This window comes from Anolis carolinensis, chromosome 6 (assembly GCF_035594765.1).
Source record: "Anolis carolinensis isolate JA03-04 chromosome 6, rAnoCar3.1.pri, whole genome shotgun sequence".
Classification (NCBI taxonomy): domain Eukaryota; kingdom Metazoa; phylum Chordata; class Lepidosauria; order Squamata; family Dactyloidae; genus Anolis; species Anolis carolinensis.
In genome coordinates, this window is record NC_085846.1 from 7953218 (window position 1) to 7978313 (window position 25096).

At 41.7% G+C, this 25096-nt stretch overlaps 2 protein-coding genes and 1 long non-coding RNA gene across 5 annotated transcripts in view; 1 reads left to right on the forward strand and 2 right to left on the reverse strand.

Annotated features, from left to right (window-relative positions):
• Positions 1-6774, reverse strand: part of thtpa (thiamine triphosphatase) — a 56513-nt gene extending 49739 nt beyond the window's left edge. For all 3 annotated transcript variants that reach the window (XR_010007199.1, XR_010007200.1, XR_507605.3), the window contains exons 1-2: positions 6634-6774; positions 6416-6518 (exon numbers count right to left, since the gene is read on the reverse strand). The gene's annotated coding sequence lies outside the window, so the exon portion shown is untranslated. The remainder of the gene's footprint in view (positions 1-6415; positions 6519-6633) is intronic.
• Positions 6775-15300: 8526 nt separating this feature from the next.
• Positions 15301-24572, reverse strand: ngdn (neuroguidin). The gene is made up of 11 exons (XM_003228611.4): positions 24439-24572; positions 23901-23960; positions 23112-23183; positions 22688-22825; positions 22349-22433; positions 22197-22249; positions 20898-21018; positions 19712-19880; positions 18293-18449; positions 15954-16014; positions 15301-15445 (listed from the first exon to the last, which is right to left on the reverse strand). The coding sequence occupies exons 1-11, from the start codon at positions 24481-24483 to the stop codon at positions 15426-15428; spliced, it is 981 nt and encodes a 326-aa protein (XP_003228659.1). The 5' UTR covers positions 24484-24572; the 3' UTR covers positions 15301-15425.
• On the forward strand, positions 18185-22018 carry LOC134299949 (uncharacterized). The gene is made up of 2 exons (XR_010007201.1): positions 18185-18344; positions 19690-22018. It is a non-coding gene; the product is annotated as an uncharacterized LOC134299949 (long non-coding RNA).
• Positions 24573-25096: the final 524 nt, after the last annotated feature.

The following is a 25096-nucleotide window of genomic DNA, read 5'->3' on the forward strand; positions in this document are numbered from 1 at the left end:
GCAACCCAACCTTCAAGTCACAAGGCTTTTATCCCCTAGGCCACCGGAGGGAAAGGATGGGAAGAATCCAATGAAAAAGGAAAACCTTTTAAAATGAGGCAAGCAACAGCCGCCCACCAGGCAGTCCAAATCCACCCCCCCAAAACCCCAAATCCCCCAGTAGTCCCAACTTGGTGCCCTCACCAGAGGCAAGAAGGCATAAATAAGGCAAGCCACCCGCCAGCCAAGCAAGCCAAGAGCTCAGCCCAAGCAGAAACAGCACAGCGAGAAACCCAACCAGCCCACAGCCTAGCAACGGCAGCAAATGGCGCTTTTGGGTGCCCTCCCTGCCCAGCCCACTTCAGTGATTCCTTGGCCTCCGACTGGCCAAGGATCACCTCCCCGCCTCCTTCTCTGATGCAAGAGGAGTCCCCTTCGGGGTGAGAAGGGCGGGATATAAATGTCGCTAATAAATAATAATAAATAAATAAGAGGAAGTGAATTGCAGCCATGGAGGCCATGTGGCAGAAAACGAAAGCCAGCACGATGATTGTGTGGCTTTCCTTGTTGTGTTGCCTATCGTTTCATACGAAAATGTCGTCTGTTGGTTTATGTAGACGACTGGTCGCCACGAAACGACAGCATGAAGGAAATGAAGGGAGGGAAGCACGGAGGCAGGAGGTGCCTCAACGGCGCCCCCTAGAGGATGGCTCCTTAAGCAACTGCCTAATTTGCCTTGCAGTTGAACCGCCCCTGCAAGAAACACAACAAAGCTTTGCAAAATTGCTGTAAGCTGCTGCTCTATTAGCCGCATTGGCAATTTATGCATAGTTCTTTCCCCTTGCCCAGAGCTGACACTCCTCAAAATGAAGAACTTGCACCACTATAATAGAGGTGACCCATAATAACTGGAGACTTGGGACAGGCTCTGGACTCTAGCAAGCCTGTATATCAGTGGTTCCCAACCTGTGGTCTGTGGACCACCAGTGGTTGCCAAGAACTAAAAAATGGTCCACAGCCTCACTGTTACTACAGTGGTGCAACGAGAGTAACTGGTCTCACGAAACCCTCTTATAGTGCACGAGGCAACAGGGATGTCGGGAGAGGAGAGGCTGACTACCCATGAAAGGCGCAACAACAAGCTTCCTGAGCTACTTCTCCTCCTCCTCTATTCAATATGGCACCTGGAAGCAGGGGCACCTTGGTGTCTTCGTTTTAAGGCCTATTCATGGGGTTATTTGGGGTGCTGATTCAGAAAATTGCAATGGATAGAACACATCAGCTCTAGATGATTAAATATGGTTTTCTGTGGATGAGCAGATGGCAACTACTGGGTGGTGTATGTTCTACATCAGAAACTAGAGCTGATGTGGTCTATCCAATGCAATTTTCTGAATCAGCACCCCAAATAACCAAAGTGAATCTCAAGTTGACCAAAAACTGATTTGTAACCCTTCTGGTACTAATGTTGGAGAGTGGTCCTTGGTTCAAATACATTCAAAAGGGGAACTGTCTCATCTTTAGCCCATAATGATACAGCCCAAGAGGGATGCTGTCACACACCATTTCTGCATTTTTCAATGAACTCATTGGTATTTACATTGTTGCTTAGCCAAAACTTCCTACCAGAATTGTCACTCCACCATCACAGGAAATTACTGTCTAGCACATTAATGGGGTTTTTTTTTTTGGCTCAAACCAAATTCTACTCTCAACCACAGCATATTTATCTTTTGCTTCTCCAGTCCCATCTAAAGAAATGAATACAAATATACTTACTCTCTTCTGACAAGTTCTACACACGCGGATGCCAAAAAAGCTCAACTAATTTCTTTCAGGTTCCTGGCAGTTTCTCTCTGAAAAGCATTTCCCATTACATGGATATTGCAAAATCATTACCAGCGTTGATTAGCAAAAATATTTTGCCACTAAATGGTCGACTGATTCAAACCTCTCCAGTTCCACGCTAGCAAATCCACATACTCATCCACACTCTTTATATTGTGTGTGAGTGTGTGATACACATACACACAATTAGGCTGTGTTTGGCCCTGCCAATTTTCTGCTTCAAGCACATAAATCAAGAAGATGTTTCAGAATATTGTATGTGTCACCAAAAATAATCTGTTCTACACATCCAAACTGTTTCAAAGCCTGCTAAATTTGCAGAGTTTACTCTGCTTATGGGAAGTTCACGGTCCACATGCAACAATAAGGCTTTTTTGAGGAGATGGTACTGGTTTGTTCCAGCCCATATCAAATTTCTGCACAGAAAAAAATGACTCCAAACCTGGTTTTAAAACATTTTGTGGGGTTGCTTGCTTCCCACTCGCAACACATCTAACCTCCCACCACAAATGGTCCAAATGCAACTGCAAGCAACATGCATTTTCTTCTGGTTACCAAAAAATGGCAGCCACAAGGCTATGACATTATAGATTTCAGAATTTCAAATAAAAGGCGCTCAAACTATATAACACAAAAGCATTGCATAGGTTGTTCCCAGTCCTTGTACTTAGAAGCTATCAATGGAAATGACTGCAACCCGCTCTGGCTACCATGGTTTGCTGGCTGCAGGTATAATGCTTAACAATGGTTTTTTTAAAAGAAGAAAAGAAAAAGCAAAAGACAGCCATGCTACTCCATGAGGACAAAGGGCTTTTTTAAAGTCCACACTTGGAAAATACATTTTTAAAGTCCAACCAACATGCCACAAACATTTACAAACTTCATTATTCTAAGTCCTGGCAGTCCTCGTGTTACAAACATTCAACTTAAATAAGACTCATAATTAAGAACATGGGTGAAATATCAGGAAATGAGAGAAATCTACTCCTCAGAAAGGAAATTTGGTCCTGTTAGAGTTATGGGGAAAAGATGTCTCCAATGAAGCTTTTTCACCAACTTTTTTCAAAATGCCATTCTCACAGGGACAGGAAATAAGGTGAAATCTTCTGAACAGGGGCACAGACAGCAAAACAAACACCACCAGATGTTAACCCTTCTCTATGTGATCCAAAGCATGCATGCATGCATGTGTGCGTGTGTGTATAACAAATTCAACTTAGGAACAAACCAACAGAACCTATCTTGTTCGTAGTGTGGGAATTGCAGAGATGGGGAAAAGGAACCACAAAGTTCAAATATAATTCCAGATATGGCCACAATTACATTTTGAGATTCCAGCTCATTTAAGGACATTCTCAAAATCACCTGAATGCATCACAGGTAAACACCATCAGACCTTCACATTCGCTAGGATTAAGAGCACAGGAGCGCCGTAAAAGTGGAAAACAGTGAATAAGAAAATTGCTACTTTTTACTGAAGAAAAAATCTCTCTAGAAATGTGTAGGTCCTCCGACACAACTCTTATATTCAACTTTAGCTGAAATCTGACCACAGAATTGTGTAGAACCTTATCAATGCCTAGGCAGGTGTTCTCTACAAATCTCTAGGTCTTCCTCCAGCTTGACTCTATGGTTAGTGTCTGTTGGCAGATAACCATAGTGTAGCACTGGAGGACATAGATATTCCTAGAAATATTTTAATCAAATCTGTGAATAATCAAGTTCATAAAAGTCAACCTACAAATGTGGTGGACCAAATGTACAGCCTCTATCAGAAGGCACATACCAATCTGAGAGATCAAAGCCATGGCTCAATAATTAAAGGGAGGAAAAGATGATCAGGATTGTATCCACATAGGATCAAAGTCTTAACAATACTCCTAGAAGACAATCATGCTCAGTGCTTAATCGATTTACCAGGTTGAAATCCTCAGTAGATGCATTAGACGGAAAGCTGCCCACTGGGCTCAATAGAGCTTAGTTTCGAACTATACACTTTGTGACTCATCCACAGGAAAAAAAAAACCTTTCTGGATTCATTATAATTATTTAAAATATTTATAAAGTAGCCTTTCTCCAAATGAAGTCCAGGGTAGGTGTACAAAAGCATGAATAATAATAATCATCATGCCAACATAAATACATTGCATGATGAAAACAAAAATGAGGTTTAAAAAACCTGTATATTAATAGAACAGTCAGAAGCAATGTTAACCAATTGCCTTGTTGAATGAAAAATAGCGTGGAGTGTTCCAGGAAATACGTGTGATGTGTCTATGATATTTGATAGAAATAACTGAGCAATTCCATGCCTCCAGAACTGTGTAACCCTGCTTTTACCTCTGATCAGCAACTGAAGATAAGAGCTAAGATTTTCCAGCCAAGTGCTGAAGAAAGAGCAGCAAAATCTCCCCTTTATCTCTAAAAAGTGATAGAAGGTATTGAAACGTATACAATCCTGCTCTTTAATTCTAAATATATTGAGGGAGTTTTAATTTAATGTAAAACTGACTGTTTTGTGAACCTGAGAACTGTTTCACCAAGTCCGACATTTGAATAAAACTGAGCTTTTCTCTCTCTGCTCATTTGGTTGGAGAACTGGGCCCACTCATTGGCTTTCTCCTTTCTATCCTGTTTCCTTCTTTCTGAATCCTTAGCTCTGCCCAGTTCTGGGATGCAGGGATCTGAAAAAGGTATCATATCTATCTTAAAGGATTTGATAGATCGAAGAAGATTATTAAAGAAATGAAAATCCACACTTTTAAGTTGCTAAAAAGACAGTGGAAACACACTGAAGAAGGCAACTTTAAATTTAGCCCTATAGTTTTCACATAAATACTGACAAAATCACACATTTAAGTCACGGGGTCTATGGGTTTGTCTTGCACTTGAAAATGTGTGATAACACAATTCCAACTTCTCCATACAAGTAATGGAGGGAGGGTATTTTTGACTTACAGATTCTCTAAGCAAAGTGAACAATAATTATGCAAAAAAATCCTGGACTCCTGAGAAAGCATTGAATTCAACAGAAGGGGACCCTGATAACACTGTTATTGGGATTCTGTCTGTTACAACAGCTATTGCTTTAAAGTTTTTGGGACTGCAAATAATACTCCCTGATGAAAATGATATGTTCGAATTTATTAGGACCGAAGACTTCATAAAGATGATTAATCAAGCAATTTATTAACCATAGGTTAAAACCTAAAGCATTCATCTGGTTTTAATCAGAACTGTCTTTGCAGTCCTGTTCAAAGCCACCCCTGTGTATCTATGTCTTGATTCTGGCAACACGTTTAAAATAAATTGTCCACCAGCAAGGATCCATAGTTAAGCCTACTTAACTATGTATATCACATTGGGCAATAGAGATGGTGGTGAAAAGCAAAGTGCTGATTGGTTGAACCTTGCAGATGACATGGAATGTTCACAAGAATTCCAACTTTTTAGGAACTAAAGTTGTTGGAATGTTTTGGAGACTAGTTTTCATGAGGAAAGGGGTGGCTCTCAGTTTGGCTGGGGAGTTGCCCTTTGGGATAGGAGCTTTAGAGCACAGCCCAAGGACTAAGAAGATATTCTGGCAGATAAACAAGCCAAGAACTTTGGGTCAAGAGGCCCAAAAGAAAAAGAGGAGGAAGAAGAAGAAGAGGGGAAGGGAAAGAAAGGGAAAGGAGAAAAAAAGAAAACCCTATAAGGAGTTGATATTGCATGGGGGTGAATTTCACATTTTTGACCGAATCAACCAGATCATTCTCTGGTTGCAGGCGTCTAATCAATTTTAAAGGGATTATACTGGTCATGCCCTTTAAATGATTAACACAAATGGTTATCTTCATCAAACTGTTTTTAATTAAGGTGTTTTCCCTCTCTCTTTTAGACAGTAAGACTGCAGTCTCATACTCACTTACCTGGAGTACGTTTCTTTGAACTCAACACAACTTCTGAGAAATATTTAAGATTGCCACTGTAAGGCACCCCCAAAGTACAAATCAGCTTTTTAAAAAAGCAGACAACAATATTAATTAGTGGATTTCATTAACGTCTTCAAAATTAACATGGATATTTAAGAGATAAAAATTATTCAAGCCAAACAAGTTGTAAAGGTTCCGTTTTTGAGTGTTCATTTTAATCTCCATTGTTATAGAATCAACAAAGAGGACAACTATAAACCTGATCTTCCAGTCACCTCAAAGCTAGCGAAGGAAGACAAATAAAAGAAAATAAAAGTATGCTTTAAAAATCCAAATATTTTAAAATAAAAGGGGTGGGGAAAAGAAATGGGGAAAAAACACCAAAAATTGTCATTCCTAGAGAGATGCAAATGAATGTAGAACCAATCTGGTATCCAACAATCACAACCAACAAAACCCCACCTTGACTACTACTAGCATAATAGACCCATTTGTTTTAGCCGTCCACACTACCAATCAGCACAAAGCATCCTTTTAGCCTGGGGCATCCACCACACCCATCCATTCCATGATATTCCCAACACATACATTTCTTATGTCACTCCTTGTTCCCAAATCGTGGAAGAACCCACATTTGCAATTCCTAGAAGCCTAGAAGAAAAATTGGATCTAACCTCAAACGTTCACCAAGAAGATCGACGGATGATTCCAGATCCTTCTAGATTGTGGTCTTGACTGGTAGACAATCCAATATAAATCATGGGCTAATCGATGCTGCTGAAGGAGATAAGAAGAGATAGATAGATAGATAGATAGATAGATAGATAGATATGATCCCAACCCAACCAAATGCCGCGCAATCTTTTCTATGCCCACGCTATTCCATGCCCACCAGTAAGTCTGCTGCTACTACAAGGCTGTGCCCAGGCAGCTGTAATGGCAGCAACTTATCATTCTCCTCTTCTTCCCACTGTTTGCCGCAGTGCCAAGATCAGCAACTCTGTTCACGTGCCAGTGCGGGTGATGCCAGCCCCAACCAGCTTTGACTCAGTGCCAACTTGAGATTGGCACAGGTGTGCCGCTGTGAAAAGCGACAGGAGCAAGGATGATCGAGAGAGAAAAGGAGATATTTAACACAGAACAGGTAGGGGTGGCAATGTCCATGCCTTGGGTGTTCAGACGAATAGCTACCCCCTCCCAACCTTGGCACACCCATCTCCACGTACTCAACTTCCCTGCCCACAACCCTCCTTTTCCATTGGCATATCCTCTCTTTCTCTCAAAGCCCATTCTGGTATTATTCCTCCCATCACTTGTCCCAGGTGCCCATGAGCTCCGGCAGGGTCCCGTCTCAGATGCCCGCTGCCATCAAAGCACACCGACTCAACTCCCATCTTTCTTCTTTTCTCCCTTTCTCTTTCTTTTTTCTCATCCCCTTCTTCCTTGCCTCCTAATGCCGGCTGGTGCCAAACAATGTGGATGGGCCGGGGGGCACCGCGCCAAGCGCTCGAAAGCACATATGCCACACCAACCTCCTCCCTGGTGCCAAACACTTGTGCTGGCCCTCTATTGCCTTCACCTTCCCTGTGGGCACACAGCCTTGCCAGCTGCTGCCTCCTTCTCTTCCTTGTTGTCCCTTCCGCCCCCCCCCGCCCCCTAGCATCCGTCACTTTGCTATAACCATGCACCAACCTGGCATCTCACACTCTGCCTCTCTTCCCACCCTACCCCCCCCCCCCCCAAACCCGGTTGGCATTACAGCTGGCGAGCGAAGTGAATGCCGCAGAGGGAAGGGAGGGTGGCGGGGCGGGCGGCTGATCCGTGCCAGCTGCCATCGCCCCTCCCCTACGCAGAATCTCTCCGGGTACCAAACTGGCATATGCCACCTCCTCTATTCCCATCACCACTCCCTCTGTCCTTCTGTCTTCCCTCCAGCATTGGCTTCTACTTCCTATCCTTCCTCTCTGCCCCCTCTATTCCTCCTCTCTCGCTTTTGCTAATACCTCTGGGTAATGTTATTCCTCTACTCTCTCTTGTCCTTTTCTTCTTCTATCACTCTATCTCTTTCCTCCACTCTCTCACGGTTTCTCCTTCGCCGGCGCCAACCTTTTTCGTTCTAGCACCCATTTCAGCTACCTCCTCTGGTGCAGGTGCCCTGCTCTTTATGCCAACCATGGCCGGGGGGTGGGCTTGTGGGGGGAGAAAGATAGAAGACAAGGACTCTGAGTATATTTGTGTGTGTGTGTGTGTCCTTTCCGGAAAAGAGACACCTGCATGCATAGACTCCTTTGCCTCCCATCTCGCACACCCCAACTGCCGATGAAAGTGGCACGGTGCCAGCCTGAAAAGAACCATCTGTGTCCCCCGTCTGCAGCTTACACTACCCATTGCCCCCCCCCACAACCACAGCACTAATTGGCAGCTGAATTAATTAAATCCTGGATGCTAATTAACATTCCAACGGTGCAACGCGGGGGCAGGAGTGGGTTGGGGAAGAGAGGTTTAGATGAAGGGAATCTCAACTGGGCATTAAGAGAAGAGAAACACAGGTATAGAAATGCCTGTATGGGCATGTAACCAGGGAAAAGTGGGAGATAGTTTTTATTTTCATCCCTGGGAAAGGAGAGAAGTTTCAGAGGGATGGCAAGAACATTCCGAGGGGAAATGTGATAATAAAATACTGAAAAGAATTAAGTTGTACTCATTTTAAAAGTTTTTAAAATGTATTAATAGGTTTTGGATGGTTCACCTTCACTAACATTCCAACACTAGAAACTGGAGGAGAAAGGGACAAGTACATGAACAGGAAAAGAGAAGGCTTGAAACGAAAATTTAAAAACCCAAATATTTTCAGTAGCACCCTTAAAAGGGAATGGAAGCAAGTGGGTTTAGGCTACAAATTAATGAAACTAAAATATTATTTTTTCTTTCTACAACAAGTAATCAAATATGTATTATATAATAATACAGTATGACCTCATATCCACAGGGAATACGTTCAGGAACTTATCATGGAAATAGGAAACCGTGGATAAAACTGGATCCTATTGAAATGAATGACTTCTGCCAGAAGTTTCCATGGAGGACCTTAAAGAATTCTAGAGGTATACTCCACATAAATTTACCAGATCCTCCAACAGGACTCTGAAGAAGTCTACCACAATCACCTGGAAGACCTAGAAGTTTACTAGAGAGTACCCTCTCTAGAAATTTGTTAGGTCTTCCAATACAATTCTATGGTAACTTTGGGCAAAAGCATATGATAGAATTGACTACAGGGCCTAGAAAATTCCAAGAGAGGGCATATTTTGTCAGATGAGAGTAAATGAAACCATGGGTACTGGTCCTACAAATTGATTAATATAATATAGTATAGTATAGTATATCATATCATAATTTCACACTTGTATCACAGAAAGAAAAAAATAGTCACACTTTTGAAACATGCTTGGAACTTGTCCAGTCCATCCCAATTAGAATTTAATGTCATTTTGGTTGGATTATGTTGTTAGTAGATAGCAATGTGATAGCAACATATGTACAGCCCTTTCACTATTAAATGGCTTTCATGATGTATAAAGCTCAACTTATTTCATGGCTACCAGAAAGCTCTATTTCTTTTTTCTTTTTTCCCCTCGTATATGATTTTTAAAAAAGCAATTTTGCATGGTTTGCATTGTGCAATATTTTCTAAATTCCATGAAAATTTTACCATATTGGAATGTATAAAAACATACCAAGTTAAAAAGGGAGTCTGGATGTTCCAGATCCATTATATTCTAATCAAAAAATGTATAGCCAGAAAATGATGGAATGAAATTAAAATACAATCAGTTTAAACAGAAGAAACATGCATTTCTTACATTTAAAAAAACACTTGATGATTTCCAGGAGGCAATTTTTCACAAGGTTGTAGGTGACGATGCGGCGGAAGGTCTTCTATTTAGCTTTCAATTTCTCTGGATTCTATAGCAAAACATGACTCTGCAGGACTTGAATGCTTCCAAAATTGTTAGAAATGTAAACACTATTTGCAAAATTTCACATCAAGACAACCTGTCACAACAATTTTCAACTGCCACGAGGTTTTTACATTTAAGGAGTTTTTTTTTGTCAAAAATACATTTGCACAAAAACAAATGAGCGCACAGAAAACCCCATTTTGCACGAAAGAAACTGGTTTGTGAATTTTTCACCCAAAAGTCCTAGGTTGCCAAAATAATTTGTAAAGTGCACAAAAACAAGGCCTGCCTAGAAAATGTTGAAACTGTTGCTTCTTGCATGTGAGAAATAAGGGAAGACTTCTACTTCTGGTCCTGGTCTAAGTTGGGCATTTCGAAAAGCATGAAAACCTGTTAAAATCTCTGGCAGAAAAATAAAACATTGAGCTGTGGCTTGAAAAACCTCAGGACTTGGTCCAAAGTGCTGAGTTTGTTTGTATGTTTGACCATTAAAGCTCTATGATTGTGATAATAAATAATGATAAGTAAACAAACAATTATATTACACAAAAATACGTATAAATAAAGATTAGGTACTGGGATATAAAGAGAACACTGTCCTATCTCACAAACATCATCCAAATAACTTTCTATTGTTTGTGAAAATAAATTCATAGGCCAAATGGGAATTCTTGCTAATCCATGCCTTCAGCTGCATTTTGGTAAAAATACTGCAAACCATTTTCTCTGTGGCTATTTGGGACTTTATCTGCTGTTATGCCCCGTTTTCAGATTTCACTGTTTATCTCTTTTAACTCACCGCCTTGTTTTTGCCCTCCCTGGTTTGGGTTTTATATCACCGGGCCCCCTGTGCCTCTTCAGATGGAAAAACAGTAGGCACTGGCTAAAGCCGATAAATCATGACTTTAGAACAGGGGCGGATAATCTTCCACCTCGTTGGGTCTATGTTTTGCTACAATCATCCCAAGATGTGAGAAGAACAGTCTGATATAAAAACCATAAACTTTGTATTAAAGAATTGAGAATCCCAACCATTGGAACAAGGCTGAGTGCTTCTCAGCAAAAATCCATTGTTACTTACCAATTTGAAAGTAAATATGTGTGTTTTTAAAATCTTTGTTGGTTGCTGTGCCCCTAAATCCAGCTAATTAGGTGGGCTGAAAACACATGCCATTTATACTTAATTTATAGCCATTTCTCATCCAAATCCCATAGCAGTGTCCCAAAAATATTTAGATCACTGTTTGCAAGCTACCTGATGTAGGAATGGCAATTCCTCCATAATTGTGCCAGGGACCAGCATCATGTCCATGTCCATTTGGTTTCCTGGAAACTTTTTAAAGACTGGCAGCTGATGTTCTGCGGACCAGAACCAGCCCACAAGCCAGCACTATGAAAAGCACTATTTTAGACCACTGTTTTAGCATATTACCCTCACTCATAACCATACATTAAGATGAATAATAGTTGTTAAGTACACAGAACCTTCGTTTCTGGTTTATGCCAACCCTTAAGCCACCTATCTGGGACTGAGAGTATATGATTTGCCCAAGATCTCCAAGTGGGTTTCTATTACAAAGTGGGGAACTGAACCCATCTCCAGAATTGTAGTCCAGTCTTCAAACCACTACACCATATTTGCCCACCAGGCTGAAAAACACTACACTGAATGACATTTGGAAAGGGTTCCACTAAAAAAGCAACTAAACTTCACCAAAAGAACCCCAGAATATGATGAGAGTAACATAGATTTCCTTCTGGTCAACCAAAATAGTGGCCACAAGCCACTGGAGCTCTCTACAACAGCCTTAAATGCTGAGATCCTGCTCTTGGACAATGGAATGTGCCTTTGCAGGTTAAAATGACGCAGTATGAGGTAGTCTTGTTATACAGAACCATAGAATTGGAAGGAACCATAAGAAGCATCTACTCCAATCCCCTGCCATGCAGAAATACACAACTAAAGCACTTCTAAAGGATGCCCATCCAACTTCTAAAGGATGTCCACCACCCTCCAAGGCAGTCTTTTCCATTGTCCAACTGGTCTTACAGGAAAAAAGTTCTTCCTAACGTTTAAATGGAGTTACTTTCCTTGTAATTTGAATATATTCGTGTTCTAGTCTCTGGAGCAGCACAGAACAGGCTTGCTCCACCCCTCTACATGGTATCCTTTCAGATATTAAAAGGTAGCGATCGTGTCGTCTCTCAGTCTCCTCTTTTCCAAGCTAAACATAACCAGCCCTCTAAGTCATTCCTCATAAGGCTTGTTTCCAGACCTTTGATCATATTGATCGCTCTCCTCTGGACAACTTCCAGTTTGTCAATATCCTTCTTGAAGTGCAATGCCCAGAACTGAACGCACAATTCCAGACGAGGGCTGACTAAAGCCAAACAGAATAGCGCTAATATTTCCCTTGATCGGAAAATGATACTCTTGACGATGGAGCCCCAGACCTGCATTGGCTTTTTTGGCTGTTGAATCACACAGTTGGTTGATGTTTAGTTGAAATACAGCTGGAAGACATTTTGACAGGTAGATTTGAAGTTGCCTGGCAAGCAAAGGAGAAACTCATTGCAATCTATTTGTTGTTACCTTTGGACTCTCAGCTCCCATCAACCCCAGCCAGCATAGCCAATAGGCAGGGATGAGGGGAGCCTTGAGTTTAGCAACTTTTAAAAAGATAACCAGATGGTTTTGACCTGCAGTTTTCATGATACCCCAACGCTAACAATGCAACCTAGGAAGGGTGGGATCTGAGCTCTCAACGATATTTAGAGGCTCAGATGCTTACTCTGTATTAGAGTCCAAAACACACACACACACACTCGTACACACACATAGGAATCCCTGGGCTCATGTCCTTTCTTAGCTAGGAGGCTTATTTAATATGGGTTGAGCATCCCTTATCCTGAATTTCAAAATCCAACATACTCTAAAATCCAAAATTATCCACATAGTAACACCTTTGCTTTTTGAGGATTCAATGTACACAAACTTGTATTTCAGTTAACAAAATTCTTTAAAATATTGTATATAAAATTTCCTTTTGTCTATGTGCATAAAGTATATTTGAAACATATATGAATTTCATGTTTAGACATGGGTCCTGTCTCCATGGCATGTCATTATAGTCTATATGCAAGTATTCCAAAATCCAAAAAAGATCCAAAATACGGAACACTTCTGATTCCAAGTATTTTGGATAAGGGATACTCAACCTGCATGCCATTTTTGTCTTTATCAGAACTACTACACAAGGTTGTTGTGAAGACACATTTGATGACCTGAATTTCTTGGGGCATGGTAGGATTAGGAGGGGAAAACAGGCTTGCAGTACAATCCTATAGGTCTACTATGAAACAGGTCCTGCTCCACTTACAAGCAATGTAGTAAGAAATTAAGTATCGCACTACAGCCTTAAATGCATAGAATATGTGCAAACATGAAGGACAAATCTATAGAAACCAGAAAGCAATAGGGGAGCATTGCAAGGGGTAAAAACTGCGACTTCAGAGGCTTAACGTTGACAGTTGTATCTTAAATGGAAATGCTGTTTGCATTTAATGGTACCACGCATCGCCTCACAGCGGCCCTGTTGATAAATTATAAAATGATTTTGTCACGCTGGCTTTACACTGCTCCCCCCTCCCAGCGTTTATATTCCCTCCCCCCCCCCCCATATACACATGCATACACACACACACATTCAGCTTTGTAAACGCCGGCTCACTTGGGGAATTTAATGCACAAAACAGGAGAGGTAGAAGAAAAGCTGCAATCACAAATATATGTATGTGTGTGCGGAAGAAACAACCTAGAAAGGGGGGAGAGAACAAACGTAGCAAACAAGGCAGGCAGAAAGGCAGAAAGAGATGGGGATGCAGCGAGAAAAAGACACTGCAGCAATACGCGGCACCAAATTAATTTGAGGACGGGAGCAGGAGGCTGCGTGGATGGAATGAAAATGAGATTGGGGGGAAGGAAAAGCATAGGGGTTGGGGTGGGGGGGAGAGACCCTTCAGCAGCGCCACCTGGAGGCAATGCTCAAGATGTTTGTTGGCCTGATAGAAATAACAACCAGGGGTTGGATTACCCAAGAAATTGTCCGTTTCATTGGGTGGCAGAAGCGCGTGCATGCACCTTACACAAAGAGTGTCATTGGACCCATACACTGCCCCCAATTCTTGCCACTAGACCTATCAGACCCTACAAATCTGAGATCTTCTTTGAAATCAAGACTCCATGATCTACATGTCTTCCACCTCCGGGGCTGATTTATCACTATCGTCACTGTTCTTCTTCCCTTGAGATTCATCTTCATGGAGTCCTTTATTCTTGGAAGACCATCACACTTGGCCATGAGTGATCGATCACCTATAATATTCCACAAACCTTGCTTCTTTTCCAATCCCTATCCGTGCATTTTATATCAAAAACCCAATCCCCATACAAGCAACTATAGAGTCTTTCTGCAAATGAGGTTGGCAGTAGAACTGGCACCCATTTTCAGCCCTAAAGGCATTTTCCATCTCTGGGGTTGATTTGACACTATCTTTACTATTCCAAGTCCCTTGAGATTTTCTCATGTATCCCACAAATCTTGCTCTTTCTTCACCCCTGAATCCCTGTAAAAACATCTCAAATTAAAACCCCAATCCTTGTATAAGCAACTCTGGGGTCTTTTCTACAGATGAGGCTGGCAATAGAACTGGCACCCATTTTCACCCACTCACCCCTACTCCGACCCACCTTGCTTTCCCCTCGACATTAATGTGCTAATGAATTAGTGTATTTCTCCCTTCCACCCTGGTAAAGGTCATGGCAGCTACTGCTGACTCAGGGAACCGTAGCCCTTTCCGAAGGCCTGGCGCACGTGTTTCTGAGCTGTGAAATATGGGATGCATGTAAGTGGGCAAAAAGTGGAAAGAAAAGACTTTGTTCCAAGTTGGGAAGATATAGGAGACCACTGCAAAGCTTCCCATATTCCCTGCCCGTTTTTTCGAGAAAAAACTGCCCTCCTTCTCCAAAGCGGTGGGATTCCCTAACACTCCTCTGACTGGCACACCAGCCTGCCCTCCCTCCCTTCTTTTCTCCCCACTCCTGGAGCGTGTCGGGCGATTGATTTCCTCCTCGTGTTTATCGGATTCCACTTAGCCCGATCAGGGTTTAAAGCAGCGGAGGATTCCCTTCCCGGCTCCAGCCCCCCCAAAACCAGGTCGATGGCATTGATTCTGCCAGTAGCTCTAAACCAGACAAGGCGGGAGTGGGGAGAGGGAGAAGCGTGGGGATTCCCATATTAAAAGAGGTTTCCTTGTTTTAAAAAAGAGACAAGAAAAAAGAAGAAAAGGACAGGAAAGAAAAAAGTGAATGAAAAACCGACATGTCTCTTTCGCACAGAGTTTGGGAGTGATTTTTGGGGGGAGTGGGGTGGGACACATCAAAGAGGAAGAGGTGTAAGAAAACGTCTTAGGGGAATCCAGTGCTTGTGATTTAACTATGTTGATGACCATTAAGAAAAGCAGGGAGGATTAAATACCCTCCTTCCATTGAAACTGACCAGTAGTAAGGAGAGGGAGAAAAGAAACTCAACAAAATGTGAGAGGAAAAGGTGCCACCATAGATTTATTGTTATCATATCTTTTGCCCCCACTATCCAATATGTCGGGAGTACATCCGAGGATTTGGGGGATTGGCAGAGGTCCGTCCTGAGGTGTGGGGAGGTTACCGCCGCTTGTGGAAACCTGGAAGAAGAGAGGGAGAAGGCTTGAGAAAGGAAAGAGCATGAGAAAATGGAGAAGAGATGACAGAATCAGAAAGAATATGTGCTATTCTCATGATGCCAGATGCCTCTGAGGAATTGGCGTTCACAAAGTCAGGATCTTGACACACTATAGAACAGGGTCCGGCAAGGATTTTCAAATGGGGCAAGTGGGTCATTAGAGTCGAGATAATGTGGACGTGAGAAGTGCATGAAACAACAGCCCTATTTTTGGATTGGACTTCTTACAAAAATAACTATTCCACCATTAAAAAAATATTCATGCATGTGGAAAACTATGATGTCCTGGAAGGATCATATATTTTATGTTCTGGGAATAAAATTGTAGTCTTCTTCTATGCAGACTGGTTTTGAATATGTAGTGGGTTTATAAGACTCCTGACTACAGTTTTCATTTTTCTTTCTCTGTGAACTAGGATGGAGGTTTGTGAATAAAGAGAGATGACCAACACCTTTCCACCCGGACGTACCTTTTTTCTTCTTTCCCTGTTTTGAACCAGTCTTCTTCCTCTTCTTTAAAGGACCTGAATCCTAAAAAAGCAAGTAAAGGATGGGAAAGGAAAGAATTTTTTTAAAGGGGAAGTGATACACAAGTTGTATAGAGCTATGTATTTAGGAAAAATGACTTTTAAAATGTTATACGGTGTGTATTTTTGCTTTCCCCCCAAACAAAGCCGACTTACTATATTTCCTAATAACTGCAGTTATACATCTGACTAACCAAGATACATACAGTAGAGTCTCACTTATCCAACACTCGCTTATCCAACGTTCTGGATTATCCAACGCATTTTTGTATTCAATGTTTTCAATGCATCGTGATATTTTGGTGCTAAATTCGTAAATACAGTAATTACTATGTAGCATTACTGCATATTGAACTACTTTTTCTGTCAAATTTGTTGTATAACATGATGTTTTGGTGCTTAATTTGTAAAATCATAACCTAATTTGATGTTTAATAGGCTTCTCCTTAATCTCTCCTTATTATCCAACATATTCGCTTATCCAACGTTCTGCCGGCCCGTTTATGTTGGATAAGTGGGACTCTACTGTATATAATGTTGGCCCCCTACATTTGAGGTTTTACTTTTGCAGATTTGATTACTAAATTTTCTCTAGGAATCTCTAGGTTCTCTATTGTGACCTTTGGAAGTTGACTAAAGAAAGGCATAGAGATTCCTAGAGTGAACACCTCTAGGTCCTTCAGGCTGATTCTACAGCAGGCATGGGCAAACTCCGGCCCTCCTCCAGGTGGGTGTTTTGGACTTCAACTCCTAAAATTCCTAACAGCTGTTAGGAATTGTGGGAGTTGAAGATCAAAACACCTGAAGGGCCAATGTTTGCTCATTCTTGTTCTGCAGTCAACGGCCAGTGGAAGATTACCATAGAATAGCACTGGAAGATGTAGAGAGTCCTACAAAAGCATTTTCCCAGGTAAATAAGTGTTTTTCTTCATAGTTTTGGGGTTTTTAAAACTTTTATAGGGGTCTTCCACTCCTAATCCCAGCAAATGTGGAGAGAAGACTGTACACAGATTTCTGCTTGCTGGCTTGTGATGACATGTTATTGACTATGTTTTCCTCTTCATTATTGATGAAAGCCAATGGCCTCTACATTATAACTATTTCAGGGTGTGCTGGAAGACATCTGAATCAAGCTGTAACCAAGGTCTTTTTTTAAACACAAAACCTCATCCAATCTTCTGATAGTAAGAGGAAGGGGTCCTGTTTGATCATCGCAAAATCCAACAAAAGTATTCAGAACTAGGTTTGGAAGTCCAGCAGTATTCAAAATATGTTTGGGGGACCAATGGGGCAAATCAGTAAATTTGCCCCATTGGTCATTCACCTTTAACATAATGCCAGCTTGTCCTGAGTTAATGATTTTGCCAAGAAGTAGAGAAAATGTGGCGTTAACATGGAGTCATAAAAAAAAACCTCTTCAGCACTCTGCATGAGCTTACTATATCTTCTGGAATGCATCCAACTATCCTTTTTAATGTTTGGGGAGACTTGGCAGCAGCAGAAGTCAACAAAAGATGCAGATCCAGCACCAGTGTATGGTACTTGTGGCAGGTGACAAGGCCTGAACATCTTCAGGGATGGGGGGGGGGGCAAGAAATACCATACTTGTTTCCAGCATTTTTTTCAAAGAAACCAAATATTTGAAACCTCTTGGGACACAATGCTGGCTCCAAACAATTCAGGAACAAGTTCAATAACTTCAGTCCCAATACTTACTGGTCGACATGCTCCCCTACTACTTTTTTTTTTTTTTTTTGCTACTAAGACATCTCCATGAGTGGCATTTCACTTTTTAAACTGGATGCAGAATTCCTCTGCATTTATAATTTTTATAATTGTTTTTAAAACAAGACATGGAACTTCCGGTCACTTCTAGACTTGGGGCCATTGTTGATATTTCACCTGACTCCACAGTGCATTGGTTGGAACATTGGACTACAATTCTGGAGACCAGGGTTCAAATAGCTTCTTGTGCATGAAACTCAGCAGGTGACCTTGATTAAATCACTCTCTCTCAGGAAGACAATAACAAAACTCTTCTGAACAAATCTTGCCAAAAAAAATCTATTAAATGTTCCCCTTGGGATTGCAAAGGCAAATCACTTGAAAGCGCACAGGGACAAATTGCTAACCCGTGGCTTGCATTCTCACTTCCTGCTTCTTTTTGTAGGATGAACACATGTTTGCAATGAGATCTAAGGACAACCTCACAACCAACCTGCTTACCCCCTGTCAAAATGTTATTGCCATTAAATGAAGCCCAGCATCCTTAGAAGACTTACCTCTCCCAATGGGGCTGTGGCTCCAGTCAATGCACTGATGTCTCCGAAGTAGGTAAGAGAGCTCAGCTGGGAACTCAAGGCACCCTGCCGTCTCCGATGGGCCTTCTCCTTCCGGGTCATATTCAGACGTACCATCATGCTCTCTTCATAGTTGGTCCTACACAAGGAAGCCAGGGGTGGATGGGAAGAGAACCATTACTCACACCTTAGACATCCCTAATGTTACCATCAATGTTAGGATGCCTTCCTAACCCTATTAACTAGCTCCTTGGTGCTGCTTTGAGTCTCCTTTGGCAAGGAGAAAGCGCGGTATAAATACACATAACAACAACAACAGCTTTTCTTTCTTCTTAGTCCTCCACCCCACAGCAACAAGTATTCAGATGCACATTGACTCAGTGGTTTCAGTTGCCCAATAACCCTAAAATGAAGAGAACTCAGTCAGGTTCCCAGAAGTGAGGGATGAAAACTGTGACTACAACTCCCATCAGCGCAATCAATAATGAGAGCAAAAGGGTGCTGGAGTTCAACACCTGGTTGGCATATATTTCCGCTCTCAGCATTAAGCCCTTTCTAGATTCTGATATAGAAACCATGTTCTAAGGCCCTTTCATACTCTTGACAGTTATACATTTGTATGCCACCTTTCTCCCAAAGTGGTTTCCGAAACAATTAACTATATTCACAAAATAAATTTTAAAAATTGTAAAAACCTAAAACAGTATAAAAACATTTTTAAAAATTATATACATGTTTAAAAGAACAAATAACATCTCTTGTTTACATGTCAAAATGCCTGCTTGAATAGGGATGTCTTCTCCTGCAGAATCTTAATGCTATGATTCCACTTTAATGGCCATGGACTCCTATGGAATCTTTTGGTTTATAATTTGGAGAAGCCTCAAAGAAGTTATCTAGTGGAGAATTCTAAGTATCCTTTTTTAAACTGCAAATCCCAGGATTCCATGGGATGGGACTATGAGAATGAAACCGGAATCACAGCACTATACAGCCAGCCTTCCATACTTGTAGGTATTTGAGAATTTGATTAAATTGGCCTTTCTGCTGGACACAGCAGAAAGTGAGAACATCTCTCTAGGAATCTCTAGGCCCTTTTGCCCAGCAAAAATCATGCTGGAGAACCTAGAGGTATTCTGTCTAGGAATCTGTAGGTTCCTCTAGGCTACGTTGAAAGGAAGTGGACAAAACAAAACTCCAGATTTTTTTTTAATATGTAGCTTTTCACTTTCACAGGGGTTCTGTGCCTCTAATCGCAGCAAATATTGACAATAGCCGTTGTGTTGTGTGAAGGCTCTCCCAGGCTTGCTCCTTGCCCATTTCCCAGCATTCCTCTGCGTACCATGAGGCTCTCAATCCCTTTTCCTTCTTATACCTAGGACTACACAAAAACCTACTAACCGGTGTTCATCTTCTCGACTCTGCTTGGAGGAGTGAGCAAAGCGTCCTTCCCGAATCTCCTCAGGAGCATCGGAATATTGCTCTTTCAACTCCCGGATGATAGAACTACTGAGAGCTTTTTTCTTCGCCTGCTCCAACATCTTCTTTTCTCGCTCCACTTCTGTTTCATCTGGCACAGAGAAACAGCAACAGAGCATCGTTATCAGCAATCTTCCCCAATGGTGAATCTACACCAAGGATGGGCAAACTTGGGCCAGTAGGCGGTTAGGAATTGTGAAAATTGATGTCCAAAACACCTGGAAGGCCCAAGTTTGCCCATGCCTGATCCACACCATAGACTGAGTGCAGTTTGACACCCGTTTAACTGTCATGGCTCAATACTATAGAATCATGGAGTTTGTGGTTTTACAAGGCTTTTTGTTTTCTCTGCCAAAGAGAGCTGGTCCCTCACCAAACTACAAATCCCAGGATTTTACAAAATTTGTGGCAGTTCAAGTGGTATCAAACCACATTCACTCTACAGAGTAAATGCACCTTGGATTGATGTCAGCAGGTTCTGGGCATGGACATTCAGTTGATCACAGAAATGCTTTTTAAACCCCTGAATGCAGCTTGAGTCTCCCTTATTCAAAATGCTTGGAATCAAAATTGTTAAGAACTTTTTTGGATGTTGGAATAGCTCTTTTGAAATATACGTGCATAAATGAGATTTCTTGGAGCTGGGACCCAAATCTGAATATGAAATTAATTTATGTTTCATAGACATCTTATACACAGAGCCTAAGAATATCTCCTTTTTGTAAAATGCTTAGGATCAGAAATGTTTGGGTTTTATTTTTGGATTTTGGAAAATATGTATTGGCAGATACACACACACACACACACACATAAATGAAATTTTGTTCAACTGGGACCCAGGTCTGAATTTTTAAATTCATTTATGTTTCATAGACCTCTAAAACACCAAGTCTGAAGATAATTTTACACACAACATTTGTAATAATGCTGTGCATAGACCCAAGTTTGTGTATTGTGAACAGTCAGAAAGCAAATGTGTCACTTTCTTAGCCACCCTACTAACAATTTTGAGATATTTCTGAATTTCCGATGAGGGGTGCTCGAGTTGAACTACCACCTCTCATCATCAATACCGGTCAACCCACAACAATTCAAGTACTTTACATACTGTAATGTACAGGCACCAGGCGAGGTGGGACATATTTCTTGCTCCCTCCTTTTGATGCCCCTTTTGCAGAACGTTTTGCACCATCAGCAGCTTCTTCATCTTCCTCCTCTGAATCACTGAGCTGTGAGTAAGGAGAAGACAAGAACTGTGCCATAATTTCCAAGAGTCATTTCTAATAGTAAACCAGTGAAATCTAGGGATCTCAATTGAGTTTCAACATCTCTTTTTAGCATTTTAAGATTATTGTAATACACTCTTCTGCATCATGTTTGGTTTATTGTATGGTGCCCTGAGAATTTCAGATATCAAGAAGGGTATAAATAGTCGATATAAATGCATAAGCATCTCAGACCAGGGCTTCTTAAACCTTTGCCAGTCACAACCCATTCCACCCGAGAAATGTTTATGTGACCTCAGATATTTAGGTATCTCAAACAGATATACAAATCAAATATTTACTGATAATAAATCAGCATTTGCAAGGCTTGTTAAACAGGCAGATTTGCCTTTTGTGAAATACAGTTGAAGCATCTTCTGTAGAACCCACTGCACATTGTTGCTAACAAATCTGTGTAAACAAGTGGCATTCAGAAGCCTTTTATTATTGCAATTTTTTTTTTACTCCCAACAATGGGGCCGGGCTGTGGCGCAGCTGGCTAGTAACAAGCTGCTATAAATCACTACTGACCGAGAGGTCATGACTTCGAAGCCCGGGTCGGGTTAAGCCTCCAGCCATTAGAAAAAAAAATAGCCCCGGCTTGCTGTTGACCTAGCAGCCCCGAAAGACAGTTGCATCTGTCAAGTAGGGAAAATTTAGGTACGCTTTATGCGGGAGGCTAATTTAACTAATCTACAACACCATAAAACTGCTCACGAGGAAAAGAATGAGGAAGAACAGCCACCAATGGACGGTGAAGCAACAGCTCCCCCTGTGGCCGGAATCGTGAACCTGGAAAGATGTTAAAATGCCTCTGTGTCTATCTAAAACTGAATGTTGTTTGTCTGTTGGCATTGAATGTTTGCCATATATGTGTTCATTGTAATCCGCCCTGAGTCCCCTTCGGGGTGAGAAGGGCGGAATATAAACTCTGTAAATAAATAAATAAATAAATAAACAATGAGTTAAGGGGATCTCATTTGGTGTTGGAACCCACAGTTTAGAAAACAGTGTCTTCGACTGCACTTCCCATCATCCTGCCTCCTAGTCCAGAGAAGCTGGCATTGGAATATTCCCTTGCAAAGATACCAACATCAGAAGCTCTTGCTCTTTTACCAGAATCACCCCATTTTAGTCCATACCTTGCTCATAAGGTTGCTCGGATTGGGCTTGAATCTCAACGGGTCGTTTTCGCCTGGAACGAGAACATTACCCCAGATGGGGAGATTGTTACACCTTCTTAATGCCCCAAATTGCACCCTTTCCGCCATTTGAGACCATCCACACAACTCACCCAATGCTCCTGTCACAGCTGCCTTCACCAGTTTGTCCACCTGGTACTTTAGCTTCTGGTCAATGGGTCTCATCTTCTCCAAGACCTGCCAAAAGATAGAAAATAAGACAAAATTTCAGATCAGCTTTCTTTGGCCAGCATTCTGGATCTTTTTTATTGAAAATTCCCACAATAAAATATGGGACTCATAGACAGCTGCAACACAAGCATTGCCACTGACCTACAGGCCCTGCAGATCCAGCCATGATCATTTGTGATGGTCCTCCTACCTCCATTCTACCCCACTGTAAACATAAAAAAAATCCCAACCTGAGACCCTTCCCCAGCCAAACTACTCACCGTTCGGGTTTCCACCAAACGTAGCAATGCAGGATGTTCAGCCACAGAGCGTCCAGATGTTTTCTCCAGGATGAGATGAGACAGATCTTGGAGATAGAGAAGCAGCAGCTGGTCCTTCACCTCCAAGAAACTGAGACCCTGAGGTTTGGGGAAAGCAAAGCCTGTATCAGGCATGGGCAAACTTGGGCCCTCCAGGTGTACTGGACTTCAACTCCCACAATTCCTGACAGCCTACCAGAGTTCTATCACAGTCAGGTACTTAGAAATCTCTGAAACAAAACTCCTAATTCGCTTCCTTGAAACACACTACTAAACCTCAGGATTCCCGAGACTGCAGCTATGGCAGTTAAGGTAACTTCAAAACTGCAATGTAGACAAAACAGATTCTAATTCAGCTTCAGCCATATCCTCTTGAACAACTCACCTTCTCTGTGGGGTAGTTCCCTGCCCGTACTTTCTGTGCCAGACCCTGGACATGACGAGTCACTGCAATAACCTATATTAAAGCGAGGGGGAGAAAGCAGCTCTTAGAAAAGGAATGGACAAGAACTCTGTGGTTATTGAGTGCCTTCAAGTTGTTTCTGACCTATGGTGACTCTATGGTGGGGCTTTCTTGACAAGCTTTGTTAAGAAGGTTTGCTATCACCTTCCTCTGGGGCTGAGAGAATGTGACTAGGTGAGTTTCACAGTTGAGTAGGGATTTGAACCCTGATCTCAGCAGTTGTAGTCCAACACTCAAACCACTACAGCCCCCCCCCCCCCAACCAGTTACAAAACGGGCAATAGATTCTGTGATATTTATATGTTTATTTATTTATTTCATGTCAAAAGCATTACATAAATAAGTATAAAACTGATGGAAATGGAAAGAGCCTCCTTAAAGACTGAGTAAATACAGTCCAGCATCCCCTGGGCAATGTTTCTTGTAAACGGCTAATCTTTCCAACCCAAAAGTATTGCTTTTAAAATTTTTATTTTTGTGTAGTTGTTGTTATTATTATATTTATTTATACCTCACTTTATCTCTCCCAAAGGAGACTGAAAACAGCTTAATATATTGATGTAATTTATTTTATCAGTGTAATTTATTTTATATATGTTATATTTGTTTGTTTTTAACTTTGTTGTACCTGACCTCACGCCATCAGGCAAAGCGAGCAATAAATCAAATTTATTATCATTATCATCATTATTATGAACATTTATTTCTTACCTGCTCTTGGAGAGACTTCAATAGCTTAAGTGCTGCAGGCAAGTCTGCTTCCACTCTTTCCTGCAGCATGAAAGAAAACAGAGATGGGAAATGTATATTATGTTATCTATATTTTTATGTTCAGATCTGCTCACCCAAGCCTCTAAGACACTGAACAGACCCAAGGTGCATCTACACTGTAAAATTAATGCGATTTGACCCCACTTTACCTGCTTTGGCTCAATGCTATGCAATCCTGGGAGTCATAGTTTGGTGAGGGACCAGAACTCTATGGCTAAGAAGGCTAAAGACCTTTGAAAACTACAATTCCCGTCTGTATTATTTAAAATTGTGAGCACTTTTGAGTCCCAATTTTTGGGGAAAGCAGGGCATAGGTACAAATAAACATGACAACAATAACAGCCATAATTAATAATCGTCATTAATAATAATCTCTAACCACTGTATAAAATCCCCAATAAGCCCAGTTCTGAGCCACTTGCAGTGAATAAGGGAATGCACTCTACACATGCTCAGGAGCACCTGTCTATCGTCTCACCCTCAAATCCAGAGATCCAGCCAGTGTAGTTTCACTCTCCGCCATGGCCTCCAAGAATGCCCTCACGTGGAAAGAGGCTCCACCGTCTGGAAAACGAGGCCTGCCTTCTTGAGACAAATTGACCAATCTTGTCTTAGCAGTGGCACATTCAGACCAATCGTTGAAAGCCTTGCTCCTCGCCGAAGCCGCTTCAGCCAATCACAGGGAGACTGGGGTGGAAAAGTTCCTGGTCTGCTTCCGCCCCTTTTTGTGGGGGAATGCCGGTCACTTGGCCGCTAACCAATAGCATCTAAAATCCCGCCTCCTGGAGCGAGGCTTTGACCAATGGGAGTACGCGTTTGGGTTGCCTGTCGTAATGAGCGACCAATCGGAAGCAGGAAAAGTGATAAAATATTAAAGAGGTTGCGAGGCATTTTTTTGTTGGGAGTACTGCTTACTCTACATCGGAGGAACCAATCAGAGCTGTCAATTGGCCAGACGGGGAACGTTTTAACCAATCAGCAGCCTCCCTGCTCTCTCTAGCGTCTTGCATTGATAAAAGTGTTCAGAATCACGTGACTGGAAGATTCCTGAGTCCAGTGGTTGCCAGCTTTGTGAATAAGGAAGAAGAAGATAATAATAATGAATGAGAATGGTGATGGTGGATGATGATTATTTA

What these genes read in the sequence shown, in the direction of transcription:
- ngdn (XM_003228611.4), bottom strand. Translation starts at nt 24,483, where the DNA reads ATGGCGGAGAGTGAAACTACACTGGCTGGATCTCTGGATTTGAGG. An exon ending in AGTCGAGAAGATGAACACCG is followed by an intron (nt 18,450 to 19,711) that starts GTTAGTAGGTTT and finishes TTCCTTGTGTAG; the next exon opens with GACCAACTATGAAGAGAGCA. An exon ending in ACAGGGAAAGAAGAAAAAAG is followed by an intron (nt 15,446 to 15,953) that starts GTACGTCCGGGT and finishes CTCTTCTTCCAG; the next exon opens with GTTTCCACAAGCGGCGGTAA.